Here is a 23,075-nt window from a genome sequence, read left to right on the forward strand (position 1 = left end):
ACGACCGCCAGACCAACACTTTCTGCTCAAACTTTTCCATCGCCACCGTGGTGTCAGCGTCGTCCAGGTCCTGGTACACCGATTTCGTATAATATTGCGGTCCGGGCAGCGCTCAAGAGTCTTCCTTGGCGTAGGTTTCGTTATCGATCAGGATGCATCCGTCTTTATTCTGTAGGTGTTGAACTGTTTGGCCAAATCCCGCGTCGACGCCGATGGGTGTTTCCTGATGTAAGTAACGGCCGGGCTGGCTGGGACCCGTTTTCCTACCGGATCGGGGCAAATCCTTCATGGAAAGGGTCTTACCGAACTTCTCGATAATATTTTGGACACTGGTGTGGTGCACTTTCACCCGTTTTTGCAATTTCGTTGTACGTGACACCACTTTCTGAGCACCAAGTGTGCAGAATTTTCTTTCGCGTTTCCGGATCAATTCGACTCATCATTGAAACGATAAACCGTACCGAAACCAATGGTTTGCGCAGCTGTTATTGACATGTAAACAAACATGTCACCGCAAAACACGCTGCAAAAAATTAAGCCATTTCAGAGTAATAACTGTTTGAATGTTGCTAACTACTTATCGATACACTCCTTAACACATCCAATTACTACAGCAACCCTCCACGCAATGCAAAAATGAAAGTATTGATGTAGAACACACCTACATACTAGTATGGATATCGTTTCGAAATATGCCGTGCGAAACAGGGTTGCCACATATACAGATTAATATGAATTTTATATATCCTGAAAAATACATATTTGAATGTTGCGAAAGGAAAGAATCTCTTAACACCGCTGAACATCCAATGTTAAAAATGTTTTTTTTAAATACATTTCACTCTCCTCCTTCACAAGCTACTACGCTTAGAGACACATGTATTGATCTCATATTTGCTAGAAATATCAATGTACAAAGCCAGAGATATGTTTCATATTTTTCATATCGTAGGCCTATTGTATCATTGATTAACCCAGCGAATCAATGTTTTCTTCATTGGAAGATTATAATCGGCTGTGAACGCTATACCTACGCCAAACATATCAATATCTTATCCATGGACAACAGGTCAGCTTAGAAAAAGATGACGGAAGTCAGCGGTATCCATCGGAATTCGAATTCAACTCGTCACTCTCTAACACGAACGCCTTCATTAAAGGTTTTTTTTTCAGAACCATCATTATTTTATTAAAGAACTATAAAAATTACTTCGTACTATTTAATTGTGCCTCAGAATGTTCGATGTAACTTATCCGTACTTTAGTGTAGGTGCATCGTTTCCAATTCTAGTACTGGAGAAGGAAAAGGCTTGCACAATTTACACAATCGATCAACTAACTGATATTCGCAAGTGTGAAGGAAGCGTGCCAATTTTATTTCAGTTATGTCTCTGATATTACCAACCCTCCCTTTTCTACAAACAGATTCTTTTAATATCTACATAAAATTGAACATGATAATTTGTTGAAATTTTGCCTAAGACATCCTCCCTGCCATGGCGGTTCCATTGCACAGTGGTCCGGATCCACAATTTAGGGGGACAAAAACATTTGTGGCTTAGCCTTATACTTTAGAGCTATGATGTCTTCGGAACAAATGATCAGTGAAAGATAAGCCATATTTTGAAGCATATGGTATTAGGGTGGTTCTAATTATTAGGGTGATCCAAAAATTATTTTCCGTATGTGTTGAGATAGAGGACTGCATCCTTCGGCAAAATTGTAGGAAAACTTATATCAAGCAACTTTGCCGAAAACACTATTGTAGTATCTCTAACGGTTTTAGTGTTACAGCTATTTTAATAGATCAACTTAGGGTGTTCCTAAAAAAATCAGATTTTTTGCTCTAGCTTTCTTAATATTCACTTCTCGATTTTGGTGTCTTTGAATATCTTTTAGAGTTTGTTGAAACCAATTTTTTCATGACTAGCGCATTCAGGTAGCGTTTTCTGAACCGAAGTTATGAGCAAAACTAGTTCAAAAACAGATCATTTTTAAACTGCTATATCTAACATTGGAGCAAACGAAAAAAAATCGGTTTGTTTCATTAGATAGAAAATACTTTCGAGCATGTTTATAGAAAAAATGGCGGAGGAGATATTTTTTAAAATTTTTTAAATTGTGTTCAAACATTGGGTTTTTTCATTGAAAAATGCCCTTTCATGTAAGACATTTATTAGCTATACATATTGAAATAAGGTATTGCTGTCTTCTAGCGTGTTAAAATTAAAAATGTTAATTCAGCTGCATAATCGGGAAGATGGTGTACACTCACGTTGGTTGTTACTCTGTTCGATAATGCTATTACAGGATCAGACGTTAAAAGAAATCGTTTGAATACATCCTCTAGATTCACTAAACGATTGAAGTTCTGTGGATGGAACTGCCTATACTTGCGAATTGATTTATTTCGACTCTCTTGCGCTTCCTTACTGTACATTATTTGCTATCTGTTTGGTTCCTTTGCGATTGATTGTTGAGCAAGAAGGCTGGATAATCTGGAACAACAATTATACTTCATCTGTTTCCCTTTGCTGCCCAGAATAATAATTTTTTTTTTGTTTTTGATTATAGAGGTTTTAACCTTAAGGTCATTCACCTCTTCGGGCCAGAAAAACTTTCTGACCCTATGTGTGGGGTTGGGAATCGAACCCAGGTGGGCTGCGTGAAAGGCATCGACTTGCCCAACACACTACACCCGTCCCCCTAGAGAATAATAATCTTTCAAAAGGAAAACACGGAACTAACAGCAGGAAGTGGACAAAGTAAATGCAGAAATTGCAGAGCTTTCTCCCACAGTACTGGGGAAAGTATTTGTATCAACGAAGCTAGTGTTCTGCCTGAACGATACGAAAGTGTTAAACGACATAACAGGCATACACTCCCAAGCTTGGTACATATGCAAGCGCTCAGGAAAAGCTCTGAATTTTTCAAGAAATGAAACAAATGAGAATAATCCAAACAAATATCAATTTGGAGTTTCGCTTCTGCACGCAATGATTCGATCTATGGAACTTTGGCTAAAAGTGAGTTATTGTTTGCACATTGAGAAACCGACATGGCGCGTGTCCCGACAAAATCAGCATGTCAAGGAGCAAGAGACAAACATTCTAACGGCATTAAAAGAGCGGCTAGGGTTACGTATTGGCAAAGACATCATTTTTTTTTTCAATTATATAATTTATTAAGGCACACTGCTTAAGCTCTAAGATGCCAAGGGCTTTTTCTAATTTTAATTAACAAATAACTTAAAACTAGGATAGTATATTAAGATAATGTAATGACTTTGGCTCAAAGACATCATATTAACAAGATATCCAGTTCGCACATTTCTAGAATAAATCTTTGGAAACATCCTTTTTTGCGAGCATGGTGCCCTCAGGTGAGTCCGCATCGAATCTCGTACATTGAAGTAGGGAAGATAAACGTCAAAATCTTGCGCGCCAAAATAGCAGCACTGCGCACCCACACAATTGACATGATATGTTGAATGTGATGCCGTGTGATGGCGTTCCTATACTGAAGATTGATTTCGCTCCAAGCTGACAGGTTCTGGCATTGGTGAACCATTACCTGGAGGCGGCAACTCGAATGATGGTATCTGGGCCCGTAGATTTTTCAAAGAATATAACACAGTAGCGCAAATCATCGAGTTAAATGGAAATATACTTGAACGGTTTTTTATAATCTTAACGTTGATAAACAGCAATGTGAAGATTTCGGTACCTGCTTTCCAGGAGAATTCGTTTTGTGGAGCTGTATGGATGGTATGCTCTGTCGCCAACCGTGCATAAACTTATGGTGCATGGGACTGCAATTATAAAACATGCTTTGCTTCATGTTGGTATGTACAGTAAGGAAGTGCAAGAGAGTCGAAATAAATCAATTCGTAAGTATAGGCAGTTCCATCCACAGAACTTCAATCGTTTAGTGAATCTAGAGGATGTATTCAAACGATTTCTTTTAACGTCTGATCCTGTAATAGCATTGTCGAACAGAGTAACAACCAACGTGAGTGTACACCATCTTCCCGATTATGCAGCTGAATTAACATTTTTAATTTTAACACGCTAGAAGACAGCAATACCTTATTTCAATATGTATAGCTAATAAATGTCTTACATGAAAGGGCATTTTTCAATGAAAAAACCCAATGTTTGAACACAATTTAAAAAATTTTAAAAAATATCTCCTCCGCCATTTTTTCTATAAACATGCTCGAAAGTATTTTCTATCAAATGAAACAAACCGATTTTTTTTTCGTTTGCTCCAATGTTAGATATAGCAGTTTAAAAATGATCTGTTTTTGAACTAGTTTTGCTTATAACTTCGGTTCAGAAAACGCTACCTGAATGCGCTAGTCATGAAAAAATTGGTTTCAACAAACTCTAAAAGATATTCAAAGACACCAAAATCGAGAAGTGAATATTAAGAGAGCTAGAGCAAAAAATCTGATTTTTTTAGGAACACCCTAAGTTGATCTATTAAAATAGCTGTAACACTAGAACCGTTAGAGATACTACAATAGTGTTTTCGGCAAAGTTGCTTGATATAAGTTTTCCTACAATTTTGCCGAAGGATGCAGTCCTCTATCTCAACACATACGGAAAATAATTTTTGGATCACCCTAATAATTAGAACCACCCTAATACCATATGCTTCAAAATATGGCTTATCTTTCACTGATCATTTGTTCCGAAGACATCATAGCTCTAAAGTATAAGGCTAAGCCACAAATGTTTTTGTCCCCCTAAATTGTGGATCCGGACCACTGTGCATTGGGTCACAAATATCATCATTGGATTTATAATTGTTTCAATAGATGAAACTTTGAATAGTACTGTTCCATGTAAAGAAAAATATGATTGGCAGTATTTGCTCAAATTTCATTTGTTTACTAGAAGCTCTATCGTATCAAATCATGTAAGTGAACACCGAAATATTTTTTGATTTCTACACTTGATTCAATACACACATTTAGCTTGTTTTTTTTATTGATTTTTTAGGTGTTGAGGCCTTCTAACGTTTTTTTCCTAAAGGGCACAATTCACAAATTTGAAATATATTTTGCAACACTCGAATTGTAATGATATCTGAAAAATTATATTCTCTGGTACGATATTCACTGCAAAACTGAAGGAAAAAACTCGCTGAGAAAAGTGAGATCGTTCCATTTTAGAATTTGTAACCCCTATTTCCGGTGCTTCTGGAATCGGAAGCCGGGAATTGGTATAGCCGGAATGTATACGTTTGGTCGGGAACTGACAAGGCCTATCGATTGAAACTGATTTGAGCCCCAGGTTCAGCCATTTCTGAGAGAACCTAGTATACATATTTTCATCTTTTACACATTCTATCCCATAACTCCGGAACCGAAAGTCAGATCTAAACAATATTCAGGAATTTTGTATGGGATCACAAGAAAAACGTTACCCACACTGACATTTTGCGTACTCGACTTTTTCTTGCCATTTAAGTAATCTCATTATAATATTTATAAAATTCTATCCTCGGTCATTCGTATTGTGAGATTATCAAATAACCTAATAGTAGCTGTCAAACGAACCCAAGTCTTTCGAATTCGATTCTTTCATCTCCGAGAAATTGTGGTGTCCAAAACCACTGGGACATGTCGGTTAAGTCACATATAGGATTACATCTATCGAACCGGAAATGTTTGCCATGATCCTCCCAAATATGATTGACATTGTTAACATTCAAATAAGCCTAAGTATATCGAAATTCGTTAAGGCCATCGTCCAAGTACCATACGTGCGGGTGGTTTTAGGAAATTTGCGATGGAAATTTTGAGCAATTTGCCTAAACCAAAAACATACAGACCTTTAAAAAACTTTTATCTATTTGCAGAACAAAAATGGTTAAAAAATTCTGAGGATTTTCCGAGTCTTATCAAAAATAGCTCTGAGAAATGAGTGTTTTTGTGATCTTCTACAATTATTACACACATTCAAACTGAAGCGGATTTTCTTCGTTCATTGAAAAATTAATTTTATCCTGTGGAAAACTTAGATAACTATACAAAACCAACATTATTCCGTTTATAAATTGAATGCATCGTTGCAAAATAATTTGTATATCATTTAGTACTTTCAAATCGTCAAAATACAACGACATTTGTTATATGGAATTCATTGATTTTCCATGAAAAGCGAGAAAAGCTTTGCCAAACATGTGCCGGAATGTAATCCTTGTAACAAGCATTATTTGAAAAAAAATTGATGTCATCGCATTATTTTTCCAAATAATTGTGAAAGATCGCAAAAACATTCATTTTTAAGAGCTATTTTTGTTAACACCCGGAAAATCTTCCGAATTTTACAGCCATTTTCACCCTGCAGATAAATAAAAGTTTTTCAAAGTTTTTGGTTTTGGCAAATTTGTCAAAATTTCCATCGCAAATTTCCTAAAACCACCCGCGCGCATGGTACTTCAACGATCGCCTTAAGCCATCTTCGAGAAAATTCAGCCGATGGAAAAATGTGCAGTTAGGCGGTTACGTCACTTATACACTTATATCACCGGAACTAGAAGTGACAGCCATTTGATCTTTAAACTTGATTCACAATTCTATAGTAGCTTCCACACAAAAAAGAGTCCAGTGCAACATCATCTTCGAGTTACCCTAGACACACAAACAGTTTTTTGTTACCAGGAGATACGCAACGCGGAATAACTGAAAAATTTCTAAAATTTGCATGACTCGGAACATCCGCCTGAAAAGTCGGGTGGGTAATGTCAGAGACACTACTGAAATGAAGAGAATACAAATAATATTCTCACGCTTCCTCATATGAATAATGCCACATCTCATTTCAATGGAAGAAAATATCGAATGCAAACTGTTCTTCAGAAACTGTTGAACTTTCTCTATATTTTACAACGTTTTACTGAACATTTTGCTTACAACATTTTGATATTTTCTTCCATAATTGCATCACGCTATCAAATCGGCGTTTACGAGCTGTACATGGTACATCACAGTTCAATACTAATGCTGCTGGCGCGGAAGGGTTCTATTTGAATATTAGCATCATTACACACGGTCACCAATAAGGGCGGGGCTAAGGAACAAAACGAAATGTTTCCTAAATAGTTATTTTTCTACAGATTTTCTTATTTCAATGGAAGAAATTATAGTAAACCGTTTTTTGAGAACGATTTATTGGTCGCAAATCCGTATTTAATCTACCTAACGGTGAGATGATACCTTATAATATCAATCCATCGCTCTTTTCAAATCAGTTTTAAAGTTAATTAAGATAAACAATTCAAGTCAATCGCAACAGAAGAGTCGGCAAAATTCCGATTTGGGTAAAAGTTTGCACGCGTCTGCATCATCAGTACGTTGGTAGTTTATGTTGAACTACTGCCACCTCCCGGTTCAACAAAAGTTTGCTTAGCAAACGAGAAGTTAATGCTATTATATACCGAATTGTTTTAAAATCCTTTTTAATTTAATTATATTTGTGCGATTTTTTCCTGTCAGTAATCCAGAACAACTTTAAATGATAAATCAAATATCTTTCTTGTGGAATCCAAATTCCAAAAATAGTCTAATAACTCTAATTAGGAAGAATATCAGATAATTAACAAAGCAAACATCATCCAGGGCGTCGGCTCAAATAGTCACCATTCGTAGAAGTAACTGTGGGGTGTTTCAACCGTCATCTATGGGAATGAAATCAAACAAATTGAGTAAAGAATTAGATTATATAAACGTTGCCAATAATTTCAACAAAACAAAATCTGTTCCACACACGACGTTTGTCACGATTTAGAATCAACCATGAATCCATATGAAAACATTCAACTAAAGCTTATCAGTTGAAACGGTCATGAAACGGATATCAAAGCTAATCATTTTTTTTCTCAAACCAACACAATGTCGAAAGGACTAGGGTAACCACACCAATGTTTAACACTGCTCATCGAACAAATCTTTTTTTGCATCATTTAATAGAGAGGTTACTCTGTTCAAAGTGTTGGATCAAAAGATAGGATGACTTCGACATTTCTTCATTCGTATACCAAGAGTAGTCACTAAAAATAGGATGATTATAGACACAGTTGCCCTATCTGAATGCTATCGACACCAACGGGCAGATTTTTCTTCGCATTTTGGAACGGTAAACACACATACACACACGACGAATGTCACACGAGGCAAGGCAAGACGACCCTCGCGAAATAGTCGAAACCCGTGCACACCTGATGGGTCGCAACTTGACCAACTGATCGCGTAGTTCATCGTTGAAACCGATATCCTATCGTGTTTCACCATTGATTTGTTATCTGCAGTTTCGTATTTGTGGGACGGAAATGAAACAGAAAGAAAGAGGGAGACAGGAACAGTTTCTCCGTTATCAGTGTCGTGGGTTTCGCTGAAGAAAACCGCTATCACTCACATGATCACTGATAATGATTCGATTCGGATTGCCCGGGGCAGCGGAGAGTGATTGTGCAAAATGTTTACTTGATTACTATGACTTCGTAGTAAGTTACGTACGGATTTTCTTTTTCAATAACACGTAGAGGATTGCAGCTTTTGAAGCGTGCCGGTTCCGTTATAGTGAATCATATTAATTGCCATCACACGACATGCCTCTGGTAGGTTGTTTTCCGTTTGCAACTAAATGCCAATAGATGACTAGTTTTATTCTACAATCGTAAGTTGAGGTTTATCTGATTCACTAATAGATAATAATCGAACAATTGCTCATTAGTCGACCTGCCATGTTGGGATTGGTAATTTGTCGCAGTGATGGCAGCAGGACAATGAATCTACCCGGTGAGTGACAAACGGGAGTAAATCATGTCATTTTCCGATAGTTGTTTTCTTTGGCAACTGGAATGAATGGGATTCAAGCAACGTAAAGCGTGAGAAAAAAAACAACAATCCTGGACTCATGAAAAGATATGCAATTTGTGCTTGGAACTAGAAACCTTTACTGGGATTATTTAGTAGTATTTTTTTCGGGATTGGCAACAAATATTTATTGCATTTTATTAATGTCATGGAAATTGTATTTTGCCTACATCTTCCATTCACAACTGTATACACCGTGCCAAATCATGATTTTCTTCGCAATTTCATTAGCAAGCACGAAAATGCATTTTGTCCTAAAGAAATGTCACGAATGGTTTCTTAACAGGTGACATACAAAGAAAAAAAATTTATTGCATATTCTGAAAGTACATACTTTCGAAAATATCTGTACAATTTCAAATGACAGTAGTTCGTAGCGCATCCATAGGCATATGGCAAGAAAAACTTTAATCGCGATTATCTCAAAAATTATCTTAAAAAAAAAAGCACGCTTCAGTGAACGTGAAATCTCAAAACTTTTCAATCCCCTTTTCAAAAACTTTGTTCTAAATTGTTTTTACTTACATGCTTGTGTATTTATTGGAAGAATTTCTTTTGGTTCGATTGTACTACCGACGAATTGCCTTTTTCTTGTTCCAATAAAATTTGCAATTCCTAAACTCTTAAAAATAACAGCAAACTTAGCTATTTTCTTCCTCTCAATATTTGTAATGTCGACTTTGAGTAAAAGCTGACTGGTAAAAAAAACCTCGAACGTTCTTCGAGCTGAACGGGTACTATCCAGTGCCACTTTGATTGTTAACTGACACGAAAAGACCTGCAGGTCAACGGTTGCCATTTGTGGTAATATGTCAGATGGCATTACCAGCATTATTTTAAAAATGTTGTAAAATCTCATGACTAACTAGTCATCCTAATAAGGGTTACCAGTTACACGGATTTTTTCAGCATTCTACTGATTTGGAAATGAAAACTGTCATATACCATTCGACTTAGCTCGACGAACTTAGAAAAAATCTCTCTCTCTCTCTCTCTCTCTCTCTCTCTCTCTGTGTGTGTGTGTATGTGTGTAACAAAAATATGCACTCACTTTTCTCGGAGACGGCAGAACCGATTTTCACAAACTAAGAATCAAATGAAAGGTCTCATGGTCCCATAGCCTGCTATTGAATTTTATTCCGAACCGACTTCCGGTTCCGGAGATACAGGATGATATGTAGCATATACCATACCATATGAATATGATATTTTAACACACTTAGATTCAAAAAAAGGACTAACAGTCCCATAGCCTGCTATTGAATTTTTTTTGGATCCGATATCCGGATCCGGAGTTACATGGTAATATGTGAAAATTAGAGAAAAAGTGTGCACTCCTTTTTCTCTGAAACGGCTCAACCGATTTCTCCAAACTAAGATTCAAATGAAAGGTATTACAGTTTTCTAAAAATTTCTAGAACATTTTATCTGGATCCGACTTCCGGTTCCCGAACTAAAACATGATAAGTGGAAATTACCAATTTCATGAGCATTTTTTCACAAACGATGGTCAAAAACAGGTACATATCTCATAAAACTGTTTGATAAATTATTCTAGTTTGCAGAGGTTGTTAGTTTGTGGGCATAAAAACTTAATTCGGCACTACTGGTCTCCCCTTTTCCTGTTCCGGTAGCACCGAAAGTGGAGAAGGAAAACTCCAAAAATAGAACTCACTTCGATTTCTCTGCGATGATTGAACCGATTTTCACAAATCATGATTTGAATTGAAGCTCATATTATCTTTAAAAATACTGTAAAATTTCATCCGAATCCGCCTTCCGGTTCCGCAGTTACAGGGCGATGAGTGTCAAAGTTTTCAAATCGCCATATAGATTGACAATATGTACAACACCGAAAGAAGAAAAAACACAAAACAAACAATGCTTTGTTCTATTTCGTACACGCTATGAAGGAATCGAAACGGTTACGGATGTCTGCTAATGGTGTGTGATATTGGAAAAGGCGGGGCTGTGGTTGATAAAAATTTTAGCTATTCTATGATAATTGCGTTTGAAAGAATAAACGAATGTCATTGAATTCAAATTTATTTGAAAAAATATGCAATTTTTACAGCCAATAGTGCAAAAATACCGTGCGGGTGGTGTAATGATGTCAAAAATAATAATAATAATAAAAGTAATAATCCTACTACATGTATTATGCTGCTGATTCATGCTGTTTAGCCTGTAAGTCTAGCAATGAAAAAGCAGAAGTAACAGAAACGCAGGTTCGCTTCGTTTGTTAGATTTCGTCTAATTGGTTTAATCGATCGATAATCTAAATCCGGTTTTGGAAGATTTGGAAATGGTGATTAAGAACTGCAAAAGGGTCTCACTCGCATTCCTTCAAGATGGCCACATAGGTTCAAAGGAACAGTCTTACAGTTTCATACAGAATTCCTAAATTTGTTGTAGATACTACTTCCGGTTCCGGAACTACAGGGTAAACAGGATTTGTAGAGTTTGTTAGATTGAGTCCGAACAAACTTACCTATTTCTATTCAATGAACAGTTGTTTTAATTCCACAGTAATATTTATGATGTTATGAGTAATACGAGAAAGGCATCATTACACCACTAGGTGGATTAAAACAGGTTTTTTAGAGAGCAACCAATGATCGAATTCACATGTATTATTGCTGATACTTTTGGTTTCAAGAATGTTTTAAATATACGACGTAAGCGTTGAGTTATGCTTTTCTGTTCTAACCGAAACCATCTGGATGGATTTGTGTTCAAAATAGTCCAAATTCGTGTCTGAAATTAGCCTAACAGAAACAAATGTTTTATTGAGACTATTTGAATGACAAGAGAAAGGCATTATCACACCACTAGGTGGATTGTCCCGGGTTGGTGGTTCAATGCATAGGACGCTGGTCTTACAAGCCAGTTGTCGTATGTTCGAGCCCCGACCTGGAAGGATTCATAGCGTCAGTAGGATCCATAGTACTAGCCATGCAATGATTCTGTACACTGAGAATCGGCTGCGAAGTCTGTTGAAACAGAAAGGCCAAATTCCACAAAAGGAATGTAATGCCAAGACTTTGCTTTAGTTGGATTGAGAAAAGGTTTTTCATTTAAATTGTGCATGTTAAAAGGAATAGCATATACAACAGATGAAATCATCATCTGCAATCACTCAAAAGTCCGTAATATGATAAACAATACAACAACAATCTGATGTTATATTTTGAATTCATCTCCTTAGCACAAGATTGTTTATTTACCAAAACTTCAGCGATACTGTCTTGGCGAAGTATTATTATTAAGCCTATTTTTATGGGTACTGATAAGATACACAGTGCCAGGAGATTGTTCTGGCCCGAGAGGCGAATGACCACGATTTTAGAGCCTCTACAATCAAAATAAAAAAATGTCCTTGGTTGTAGTAGAATTTGTATCGATAAAAATCTACACGATAAGATGAAGCCACATACCGTGTTCTTGTTACAGTACAACTTTGACTCGTTCGCAGTGTGTAAATTTGTGTAACCCATATTTATTTACTCTGCAGCAAGATACAACTTTGACAAACATAGCTATCAGGTAGTATTTTGATAACAGTTGAAAACAACGCACGATACAACTGTGAAGTAGGTACGATAAGATGAACAACATACGCGCGTTTAGAGTTACTCCACAGAGAACAGACATTCGAGTAGAGATTTCAATGTGTGTAACAAATCTAACGGTTTGTTTTGGTAAAGTGATCACCAAGTAGTAATTCGCCTACAGAGGCGCTTCGAGCAGTCCAGCAGTCACTTATGGTGATTTTGAACGGATTTTCACTTGTCTGCTTTACACAGTTTTTTTGTAAAAAGGTTGTACTTGCTTGGATGTCTGTTCTCTGTGGTTATACTCAACAGTCAGTGTATGAGCGAAGACCGAATAGCTACATGATAAAAATAAAAATACAGATCAAATCGACCCGAATCTTTTTGTATTTTGTAAAACGTTGTACAGAAGATTGCATCAACCTCTAATATGCCTAAAAAATAAGGTTAATACATTATTTTAAATTAAAAACAACAAGAAAACACCTTGTATGTTTGTTTATAGATAGCTACGTACATTACAGTGTATATGTGAATACTATTTATTGTTTCTATTGATAATATTACCACACACTGAACTTCATTCGATATTTTTTTCCATCTTTTAACGAGTTTTAGAACAGCCGAATTACCGAACATTTTCATTCAACTGATATATCAGCACAAATGAGCATTTGTTGACAGCAGTACCTTAAGGTTTATATATCCACAAACTAACAGGATAGGCAGTTTTATAAAAATTTGCACCTCTTTTCGTCATCACTTGTGAACATTTTTCACTTTTCCTGCTGCAATTCCGGAACCGAAAGTCGGATCCGGATCGAATGTAGGAGCTTTATGAAGAATTATAAGATCTTTAATTTGTATCTTAGTATGTGAAAATCGGTTAACAAATTTCCGAGTAAATTGAGTACTCAGTTTTTTCATAAATTTGCACATATTTCCTTGTAATTCCGGAATCGAATATCGGATCAAGATCGGACTATTCAATATCAAACACCTTTCATTTGAATTTAAATTTGTGAAAATCGGTTCGGACATCTCTGAGAAAAGTGCGTACATATTTTTTTGCATTTGTTTGTCGCATATTACCCTGTATTTCCAAAACCGGAAGTCGGATCGGAATAATATTCAATATCAGTTTAATATATGAGAAAATTGAGTGACATTATTTGTCACATACACACCGACAGTTGCTCAGTTCGCCGACCTGAATCGATTAATGTAAGACTTTCGACCCTCCGGTTGAGAAGTCGGTTTTCACTGCGATTGCAGAACTTTTCTACATGAGAACGACAAAAAGTTTTCCTAACAAAAAGTGCTTCTTTTCCGAACTGTTTTTTTCAGTATCTTTTTGTCGAAAACTACACTAAACTAAAAGTCATTATCATCCAAGATTCCAATGAAACTCAATTTGTGGTAAAAGTACAATAAAAATCCTGATAACGAATTTCGCGCTAACTCGAACAAATGATGGCAGCACCCTCTCTGATTTTAATAAAACTTGCTGTACATGAAGACAAAAAACACTTTGCATACTTTGTTTTTCCAAAAATGATCTAGACTGTCTTTTGAAAAGGGCCAAACAATTTTTACCTGTGTTTTTCAAATGGCTGTAATCTAAAACTGACAAATCCTACAAAAAGTGTTTTATGAGTGAATTTTACAAAATTAGTCAATTTTTCGAATAAAAACAAGAAAAAAATCCAAATTGACTCTAACACTGAAAAAAGTCGATTTTGAAAATTTAAAATTGTATGAACAACTCATACAACACTTTTTTGTAGGATTTGGCAGTTTCCGACTATAACCAGAGCCGACGAGAGGGGGGAATCCCGCCGGGCCCGGACTTTTTCAGAAGGCCCGAAAATACGAAGATTTAAAAAAGTTTCTTATTCTTCATAATCAAATCATACCTTGGGACCTATAGTTTTTGCTCGTTCAATTCGTGAAGGGACCCGTATTTGCTCTCAGCGGTTCTGATTATAACCATTTGAAAAAAAAATGGTAAAAAAAGTTTGGCCCTTTTCAAAAGCCTGTCTAGATCATTTTTGGAAAACAAAGTCTGCAATTTTTTTTTGTGACAAAGCCTTTATGTACAATAAGTTTTCCTAAAATCTGAGGCGCCAAATTAAAAAATGTTCAAGCGACGGAAACTACGAATTTACCGCCCAAAATTAAACGACGTCAACCGATTGAAGCGCCATCTGCTTGTCATTGTCGGTGTTGTCTGATTATCATATTTATATGGAGCCTGTGAAAATTTACAAGTCAATCGGGTGATTCAAGCTGAAAATCTAAAATTGGTTTGCAGCAAACTCATCCGCGAGGGTTTATTTTATTTTATTTTTTTCAGTAGTGCAATGTCATCTCGCGTTGTTTACAACAATTCGAATTAGAGAAACAGAATACTAGTGAGATCGTTCCATAGAGATATTTCACATTTTTCTCAGTGGCGTCTCGTCCTTATGTGCACCTCGTGCACTGCACAACCGGTCAAATGGAAGGAATGAACCGCATCCCATTCGTTTTCTATTATTTATTAGATTCTCTATCTCATATGTCATGACAATAGCCAATACGTGGCGCTCTGAACTCGAGCATTTTGTCTTTTGCACCGAAATTGCGTGTATTTACACGTATCTCATATACATTCAACATAAAAATTCAAGTAACTCTTGTCGCAGTATTAGTGTCTTTTCCGTGCATATGAGATCAAGACGAGAGGGAGCTCAGCACTGCGATTTGTTGTTCTCTCTGTAACATTTGGCTCAGTGAGAACTTGTATGCACACTTTCAGGAGATTTTTCAGTGGCTTATGCTTATGGCAGTTGAAAACAAATTGCTGTCTCCAGAGATGCAAGGTTCACAGATTAAAATTGGTGCTTTTTTTACAAAAAGCACAAATTTTAAAAATGACACAGACTCTCACAGATTTCTGAAATAGATGACATACTTACAATGAGTCCCTAAAAGCCTTCAAATTGCTAGGGTAAACAAAGTTTCTTACAGAGTGTTTGAAAGTAACGGGACCTTTTTTATCTGGCATCCTTGGTTGTCTCAGTTGCAACGTCGAAGCGGTTTTATTGACAACATTATTGACAGATTTGCTCAATGTGCTGCTCGCGGATTTCTTCTAATGTATCGATGATACGAAATGAGTCCAATAAAAAAAACCTCCATTTCATTGTATTGAAAAACAGAAGCGAATATCAACTCCTCTATCTTTAGTTTTCACTTACTACGAACTGTTACATCTGATATAATCGGTGCACAACCCGTAGATATTCCCACGAAACGCCACTGATTTTTCTTATTTACAATGTCTTATTATATTTCTCCTTACTAAAAACTGGGTTAGACTGAAATCCGTCGATTATTCGGGGAACGTTTGATCAATGGATCTATTTTTCTTCGGATTAAACGCTAAGTTTAAGGCGCACGCGTGACGTTTATGCAGATATTTCTTGCGATCGTGCTTAACTAGGACTTGTGTAAATATAATTTAGATTCATTGGGATCCATTTGGTATTTTATTATTTTGGGTAGGGAGTAGATATTGACATTACTTTGCATCGCGTAGGGCGTTCAGGTTCGATTGATGGTGATCAAGTGATATCTTGCATTACGGCAGTCTATTAAAAAACAGAACACAAGTAATTAAATGTATGAATTGATAGCGAACCTGCCGGCTGTCCAGAGTTTTACGAGTTTCGGAAAGAATTTCGTATTTTAGTAGGTAGCAAATATTAATACAATACACGACAGAATTGCGACGTATTATCGGTAGCCAGGTACCCAGAGAAATAAACAAATGACAATATATTATTCGAAAATTTACTAACAAACAACTCCTTCTAACAAAGCTATCTTTTCTCCCCATTCAGACGTGGTCGGCGTCAGGGAGCAGGGATCAATGCAGTTTACACAATGTGAAACTACGTGCCATTCCCAAGCAAATTGTATCAGAAAAAATTTGCAGGCTTAATTGGTTCTGATCAATAACGAAGTAGCAACACACGGGGGGTCTTTTATGCTAATTATGAAAAAAAAATTTAGCCAGTTTTTATGATAAAATTTATATGTGGAGCAAGTTTCATTTAAGGTTTGAGGCCAGTTTGTTTTAGGGTGTTTTAGAAGGCTATTTTCACGCTTCAAATCTGATTTTCTCAAAAACGGTGACGAATATCAGAAAACCCAACTGACAATCTCTTAGAAAATTAGTTTAGATTATTCTGTGAAAATTTCAGAATGATTCATGGACTTTAGCGGTCGGGAAAGTCTTTTTTCTGAAGGAAGAATTTCCTAGCTGAAAGCGGCAACTTTCAACTTGTTCATTGAATATCTCGTCTTCAAAAGCATGCATCAAAAATCTAGTCTGACAATGTCTAGATAATTTAATTTAGATGCGACTAGTGCATAACAACATAGGTGTTGACGCGATAAAAATGAAGTGAATGTTATTTTTGTGAAGGTAGGTCGATTTCTATGAACGCGCCATTTTTTCTGTAACGAAAAATGAGAGAGAAATAAAATCAGCTCAGAAAGGCTGCCAAATAAGCAGTAGCTTTATTGGATTTTATGTGATGTAAGTACAACTTGTAACCAAAAATATCAAAACTTTCTTGGCCACCCGGCCCATCGAGAGTCATTTTGCACATTTGCGAGAGAGCATCGAGAGAAATGTAATGCAAAGCGAGGCACGCGGTTATACGCGACCTACTGTCCTCAGCCCTTAAATCTGAAAGAGTGTCGAGTTCGAGTTTTGTCTGCTCGAATCCTATACTAAATAAAAAACGATTTTCAAATTTTAAAGTCGATTTACAAAAATTAAACACCACTTGCGATTTTTTCGATACACGTTTGATAACAGCTAAGAAGGCTGGAAGCGGAACAAAAATGGATTTGAGGGACCACCAAAAGGACGCGAAAATATTGCAGAAGAACCCAGATTCTTTGGTACATCCGTTTCGATGAACATGAAATTTGCGAGGCACCTCTCGCCGTTGATAACGCAAATAGGTGAATAATTTGTTGGTAATTAGTTACGGTGATTTTGAATTTGTTGATCAATTTTTTTTGAGTACTTCGCTAAGTTCATGTGAATTGAACAAAGCCCCCTTCCAAATCTTCTTCAAAACAAATTGAAGCACAGTGGATAATTAGTTACGATTTTTATGAATTTGATACTCAAGTTTTGTTTATTCTTTTGAGTACTTCGTTAACTTCATATGAAGTACTCAAAAACAAACAAAAATTAGCAACAAATTCAAAATTACTGTAACTAATTACCAACAAATTATTCACCTATTTGAGTTATCATCGACGACAGGTGCCTCGCAAAGTTTATATTCATTCCGTTTTGGACTTAACTTTCGTCCATAGTTTTCGGGTGAAAACTGTACCAAACCGTAATGATAAATTAGAATGTGACGGTTGAAGCCCAAGCTGGCCAGTTTAAGCAGCTGCCCGAAATGCATTCCAGGATGAAGAAAAAGGCTAAGTTTTTCAAAAAAAAAAAATGGTTTGGCAGGCAATATGCAGCTGTGGTCGAGCAAATCAAAGCTTGACTGTTTTGTTCCAAATTTAATCTGTCTAGATTTTGTCGCAAACAAGTCTAATATTTTAATTTCATTATGAAGTTCTTAATTCCCATCTAGACTAGAAATTTTCATTACTTCCAAAGTCTACCAACGTAAATCCTTTATCAGAGTTCCTGCGACGTAAAACCTAAAGTAGCTCTAAAGTCTACAGTCAAAGCAACTATTGACCGATGAATCAAATCAATTTAACGTATTACACTACGGAAAAGTAAGCACACATAAAGCACATTGAAGATGATTCGTACGACCCAGCTTTGCCAAGCCCCGTCGTCGCAAAGTCATTAGCAGAGGCTACTTAAAGGCTACCCTCGAGTCGACTGCAACCTTCGTTGTTTACATAAGGGTGGCATGGGTCCGGCCATGTGGCACTGGTGGCAACAAAACCACTTCGCGATTATGCGACGACGACGATAACAAACCGCAACAATCAATACAAGATTGCTGGATGACCAAGCCTTTGAGGTGCTTCCACTTCGCACCGATGACCGCTTCACAAACAACGGGCAAAGGGCGTCCCTGTTGTGGTGTGAATATCGATATCCTCGAATCGTACAGTACCTACACACATGTGAGGTTTGGATGTGCCGAGTCCAGTGATAAAGGTCAAGATCGTGGAACGCGTTTAGTACGGAAAGATAAGATTGAAGCTTTTTCAATTAGGGCTTTCAATGTTTGTTGATGCAATCGTGAAGCAGTGCCAACAGAGCCAACAGATGGCCCGAACCTGCTTGATTGACTGATTCGATTTACTACATATGTCCGAGTGCTGTGCGGATTAACTGCCAGTGACAAATTAGTACATGCTCCCTGTGGTAAAATTTGCAGGTGCAACATTGCCATAATTTGAACCCACGACAATCATCTAACCGTTTGCTGTTCAACAAAGGAAAACCAGCCGGACAAAATAAATCAACCCGCAGCTATGCAAATTCCATACCTAGCCGTAAATTGACATGTTAATAAAAATAAATCTAATCTGCAAACTCACCTGCAAGATGTAACGAGAGCAATCGCCTATCGCGTCCTGGGACTGCATTGTTGCTGTTGCTGTTGTTGTTGTTGCTGTGGTCGTTGTTGTTGTTTTCGTTTCTGTTGCCGGCAGCCGGACAGCGGCGGTTGCTCCAATATGTTATCGCTAACTTCTGGTGGACCAGACACGGTTGTCAGTGATGTGTCAGTTTCAGTTGTTACAAGCCGATTGACCGAAACGGTTCCAATCATTCTGGGCACTGATTCGACCTTCGACGGCCACGTGCAGCATCAGATCTCCTTCGGGTTACGACGGTCCCAACCACGTCGGCATCCCGCTTCGAAGCGATTTAGCATTCGGAATGTCTTTTTTTTCTTTTCTTGCACTCGGTCAACTTTTGCAGCAGATTTATTATTTGTGCATTCACGTTTGCTGCTACACGACGACAACAACCATTAACTATTTGGGTTAAATTGGCATTTTTCACATATTTCCCGCGATCGAGCCGAGATTAATGTGGGGTTCCCCGTTCCGTTTCCCCCCTGACGCGACGGATCACTCGACACCACGGGGCTCAGATCCTTTCGGCTTCTGTTATTGCTCTCTTTCCACTTTTCAGCCTCTACACATACATACACTAACCCTTACATTACATACCTGCTGGGTTGCGCTTTCTCTTGTTATACGATTGTGTTGTTGATTTTGATTTCGATTACAATAAATTTTTTTTTCACGCTATGTTCTTCCCAACCAAACCGTGCATGTATTTATATTTTCTACCCGGACACACTTCAGCACACTTCTATTCCAACAATAACTTCTTATCTGCGGATCAACTACTCGGTTAATTCTAGCTTCTGTTGTATCATATTCTTCTTTTCGTCAGCACTGGCACAAATCCAACATGAACAGAACAAAAAACTACAAAACATCACCCAGAAACAGTGATAATCAGCACTAGCCGGTTGCACACACTAACTGGTGCTGTTGTGAATGCTGCTTTCACATCATCATCAACATCATAATCATCATCATCACTAGCACCCAAGTGCCGAAAAAAAAGCCATCCGTTGCCGGGGGTTGCGTCGGAACTGGATACCGGAGCTCACTGTAGACTGCACACAAAACTTGATACGGATATCGTCGTCGCGTCGACGTCGGGTATCAGAACTGCTGCTCGCTCAAAACAACACACCCCGCGCGCGCACAAACACTCGCACACACTCCTACAAACACACTCACTTAAACGCCGAGACTCGCCTACGCGCTCGACCAACGATCGTGGAATACCCCGGGATTGCTTTTTCCTGAAACGAAACGGAGAAGAGAATGAAACAGAAAAGAAAACAAGAGGTAAAATTAGTATTGCCTTGTGTGCTTTTGAGAAGGAACTGGGGATGATCGAAATATTGTTTTGCTATTTTTGAATCAAAAAATTAAATTTTTACTTGATAACACATTTCGTAGATTAAAATATTGAACATTTAAGAATACATGCAAATAATTTTTTTTCCATAGCTTTTAAATAACGCATAAGAAGACCTGCAATACGGGATCCAATCAGTTTAAAAATTTCATTAATGGTTGCTTTATAGTACTCCAAAGTTACAGCATTAGCTGATTACATTACATCACAGTTCGACTAAATTTCGAATGAAGCCCATCAGTGTTCGAACAGGACGGGGAATCAGCGCATTACTTCCTTAACTGCTCCCCTGTTTACGTCGAAGTCGCTGATTCAAAATTGTCCAGGATTTTTCAATCGTTCAAAGTTCCGTGCAATTCAGAAGATTAATTAACTTGGGGACAGAATCGATCTTGATGGCAGCATACCACTGCAGAACCTTGGAATAGTGGCAGCTGGCTAAATTGTACCAAAATATGCCTTTTGGATGCCCCTATACTTTCGGATGAAGGACCATACACGCTCTCGCAGGATTTCTTCGATGTCAATTAAAAATGTAAAGATCTATACACTACTTTAGACGATCTTTTTTGTCGTGAATACGACTTACTTTACTATGGATCAGGAATTTAGGATAATATTTTGAACAGTGTGAGATAACCACAAACAACTCAAAAATTAAGTTTTCTTTAAATTTGAAAACAACTACGCTACTTTCGCTTGGGGTTTTCGCGCAAGGACGACGATTTTGAGATAGTCAGGTACATATCTTCAACTGAACGTTATAAAAGGTCCGTGGTCGAAAATCGATCATTTCTTCGGGTGCGTTGGATGGAAGCAGACGTCGGGGCGAGAAAACGCATTCAAACAGCAGCATCGGAGAGCGTACCTTCTGCGTGGTTAAAAACCTCAAACGCTCAGGTCATAGTTCTCATTTGCCTTCCGGTCGTCAAGGCGAGAAGACGCATCAAACCAGTTTCGCATTATTTGGCACTGCGAGCGGATGTGTTGCGGTTTGTACGCAAAGAAAGTTTCAATTCAAACAAGAGCAATTGCATCATACAACAGAGCTGTTGGTCGTTTGCATTGGAGAGAAAGAAAACGAAAAGTGGACAACATTATATAAAATCAGCCGTTCTAATGGCTCCAAATGTTATCTAAAGAACTATTAAGATTACTTCTCTGCAAATCGAAGGTAAAAATCATCAATTTAGTGAAAATCCAAAACAATTTGTTTGCTTCGTGCACTTTTCGCTGTGCGAAAATCTTTCGAGAAAAATGTTCCGAACTGTGTTAAATAACGTAGAGAATTCCACAATTTAGTCCTTCTAAAAGGCAGAAATGAATCCTGTACAGCATATTGATGGTTTCTTCCAATGAAATATGCAAATCCAAAATGAGATAATCGACGTCAAAAATCGTTTAAAATTCTTGTAGTGAAAAGAGGGTAAGTTTCACAATTCACTCAATCGATCAACTATCAATTCGAATTCGAAAGTATAAAGAATTCGTGTCAGTTTTATTTGTATTCACGACACCCAGTTATGTCTCTCACATTACACACCCGTACTTTTTACGTGGGTAAATGGAGAGCAACACAAATTTTGTTTATGTATGCTTTTATTCAACTTTCCTACTTAACATTATTCGATGTGGCTACCGTTATTCTCTATTACATTCTCGGGAGAATACCTTCGCAATGTATTAAACAGACATCGAGCTCCATACTTTGGAAAGGGGATTCCCAAAGCATCGACACTGGAGTAAGCTTTTTCACAAGCTTTTGACTGAGAGCAATTCCACCACAAATGACAGATTGTGATTTGAAATCTTATTTTTGTATTTTTTGGTTTGGCTCAAATTTTTGATAAGCAATGCAAAATTATCGTTACTAATTAGCAACAAATTATTCACTGCGTTTCGATTTGTTTAAGGCTTGTAAGAGCAGATCAGTTCGTCGAAAGTCGTTTAACCGAATGCCATTTCGCCACCGATTAGGTCAGTTCGCCGAAAGGGTATTTTCGAATACACCATATTATTATTATTTTTTGTGTTATTATCAGGTGTACAACTTTGTTTCCGCCGTTTTCCGATAGGTGGCCGGTACTGAGGCTGGTCATTATACATAGATGATAATCCCTTTAAAGTGAGTGTGTACAGTGCCTAACGATTTGTCATCGCCGTTTCAGTGATAGTTGTTCTTGTTTTCGTATTATTCACGCTCGAAAATGTCTGTTTATGTGCCCAATTCTCGCCATTTGCGGGAAGTTTTACTTTTCTGTTACAATTCGAAAAAAATGCAGCTGAAGTGCATCGAATGCTCTCAGAAACTTTCGGTGATGCTGCTCTGAGTAAAAGAACGTGTCGGGAGTGGTTTCAACGTTTTGAAAATAATGATTTCGATGTCGAAGACAAACATGATGGTGGAAGAGAAAAAACTTTCAAAGATGAATAACAATTTACTACGAGCTCTTAAAGCCGGGCGAAACCATCACAGGAGATCGCTACCGAACGCAACTGATGCGCCTTAGTCGCGCGCTAAAAGAAAAGCGGCCACAATCTCAAGAGCGACATGACAAAGTCAACACGACAATGCTCGGCCTCACGTCGCAAAAGTGGTCAAAAAGTACCTGGAAACGCTGAAATGGGAAGTCTT

General features: G+C 37.5%; 1 protein-coding gene across 1 annotated transcript in view; it reads right to left on the reverse strand.

The window, feature by feature from the left end:
- The window catches only part of LOC131431193 (unconventional myosin-IXAb-like), a 169,991-nt gene that overhangs the window by 98,222 nt on the left and 48,694 nt on the right, over positions 1-23,075 (reverse strand). The window contains exon 2 of the mRNA XM_058596758.1: positions 19,033-20,321. Coding sequence (XP_058452741.1) covers positions 19,033-19,080 — 48 coding nt within the window. The 5' untranslated portion in view covers positions 19,081-20,321. The remainder of the gene's footprint in view (positions 1-19,032; positions 20,322-23,075) is intronic.

The sequence above is a fragment of the Malaya genurostris genome, chromosome 2, assembly GCF_030247185.1.
Source record: "Malaya genurostris strain Urasoe2022 chromosome 2, Malgen_1.1, whole genome shotgun sequence".
NCBI classification, from domain to species: Eukaryota; Metazoa; Arthropoda; class Insecta; order Diptera; family Culicidae; genus Malaya; species Malaya genurostris.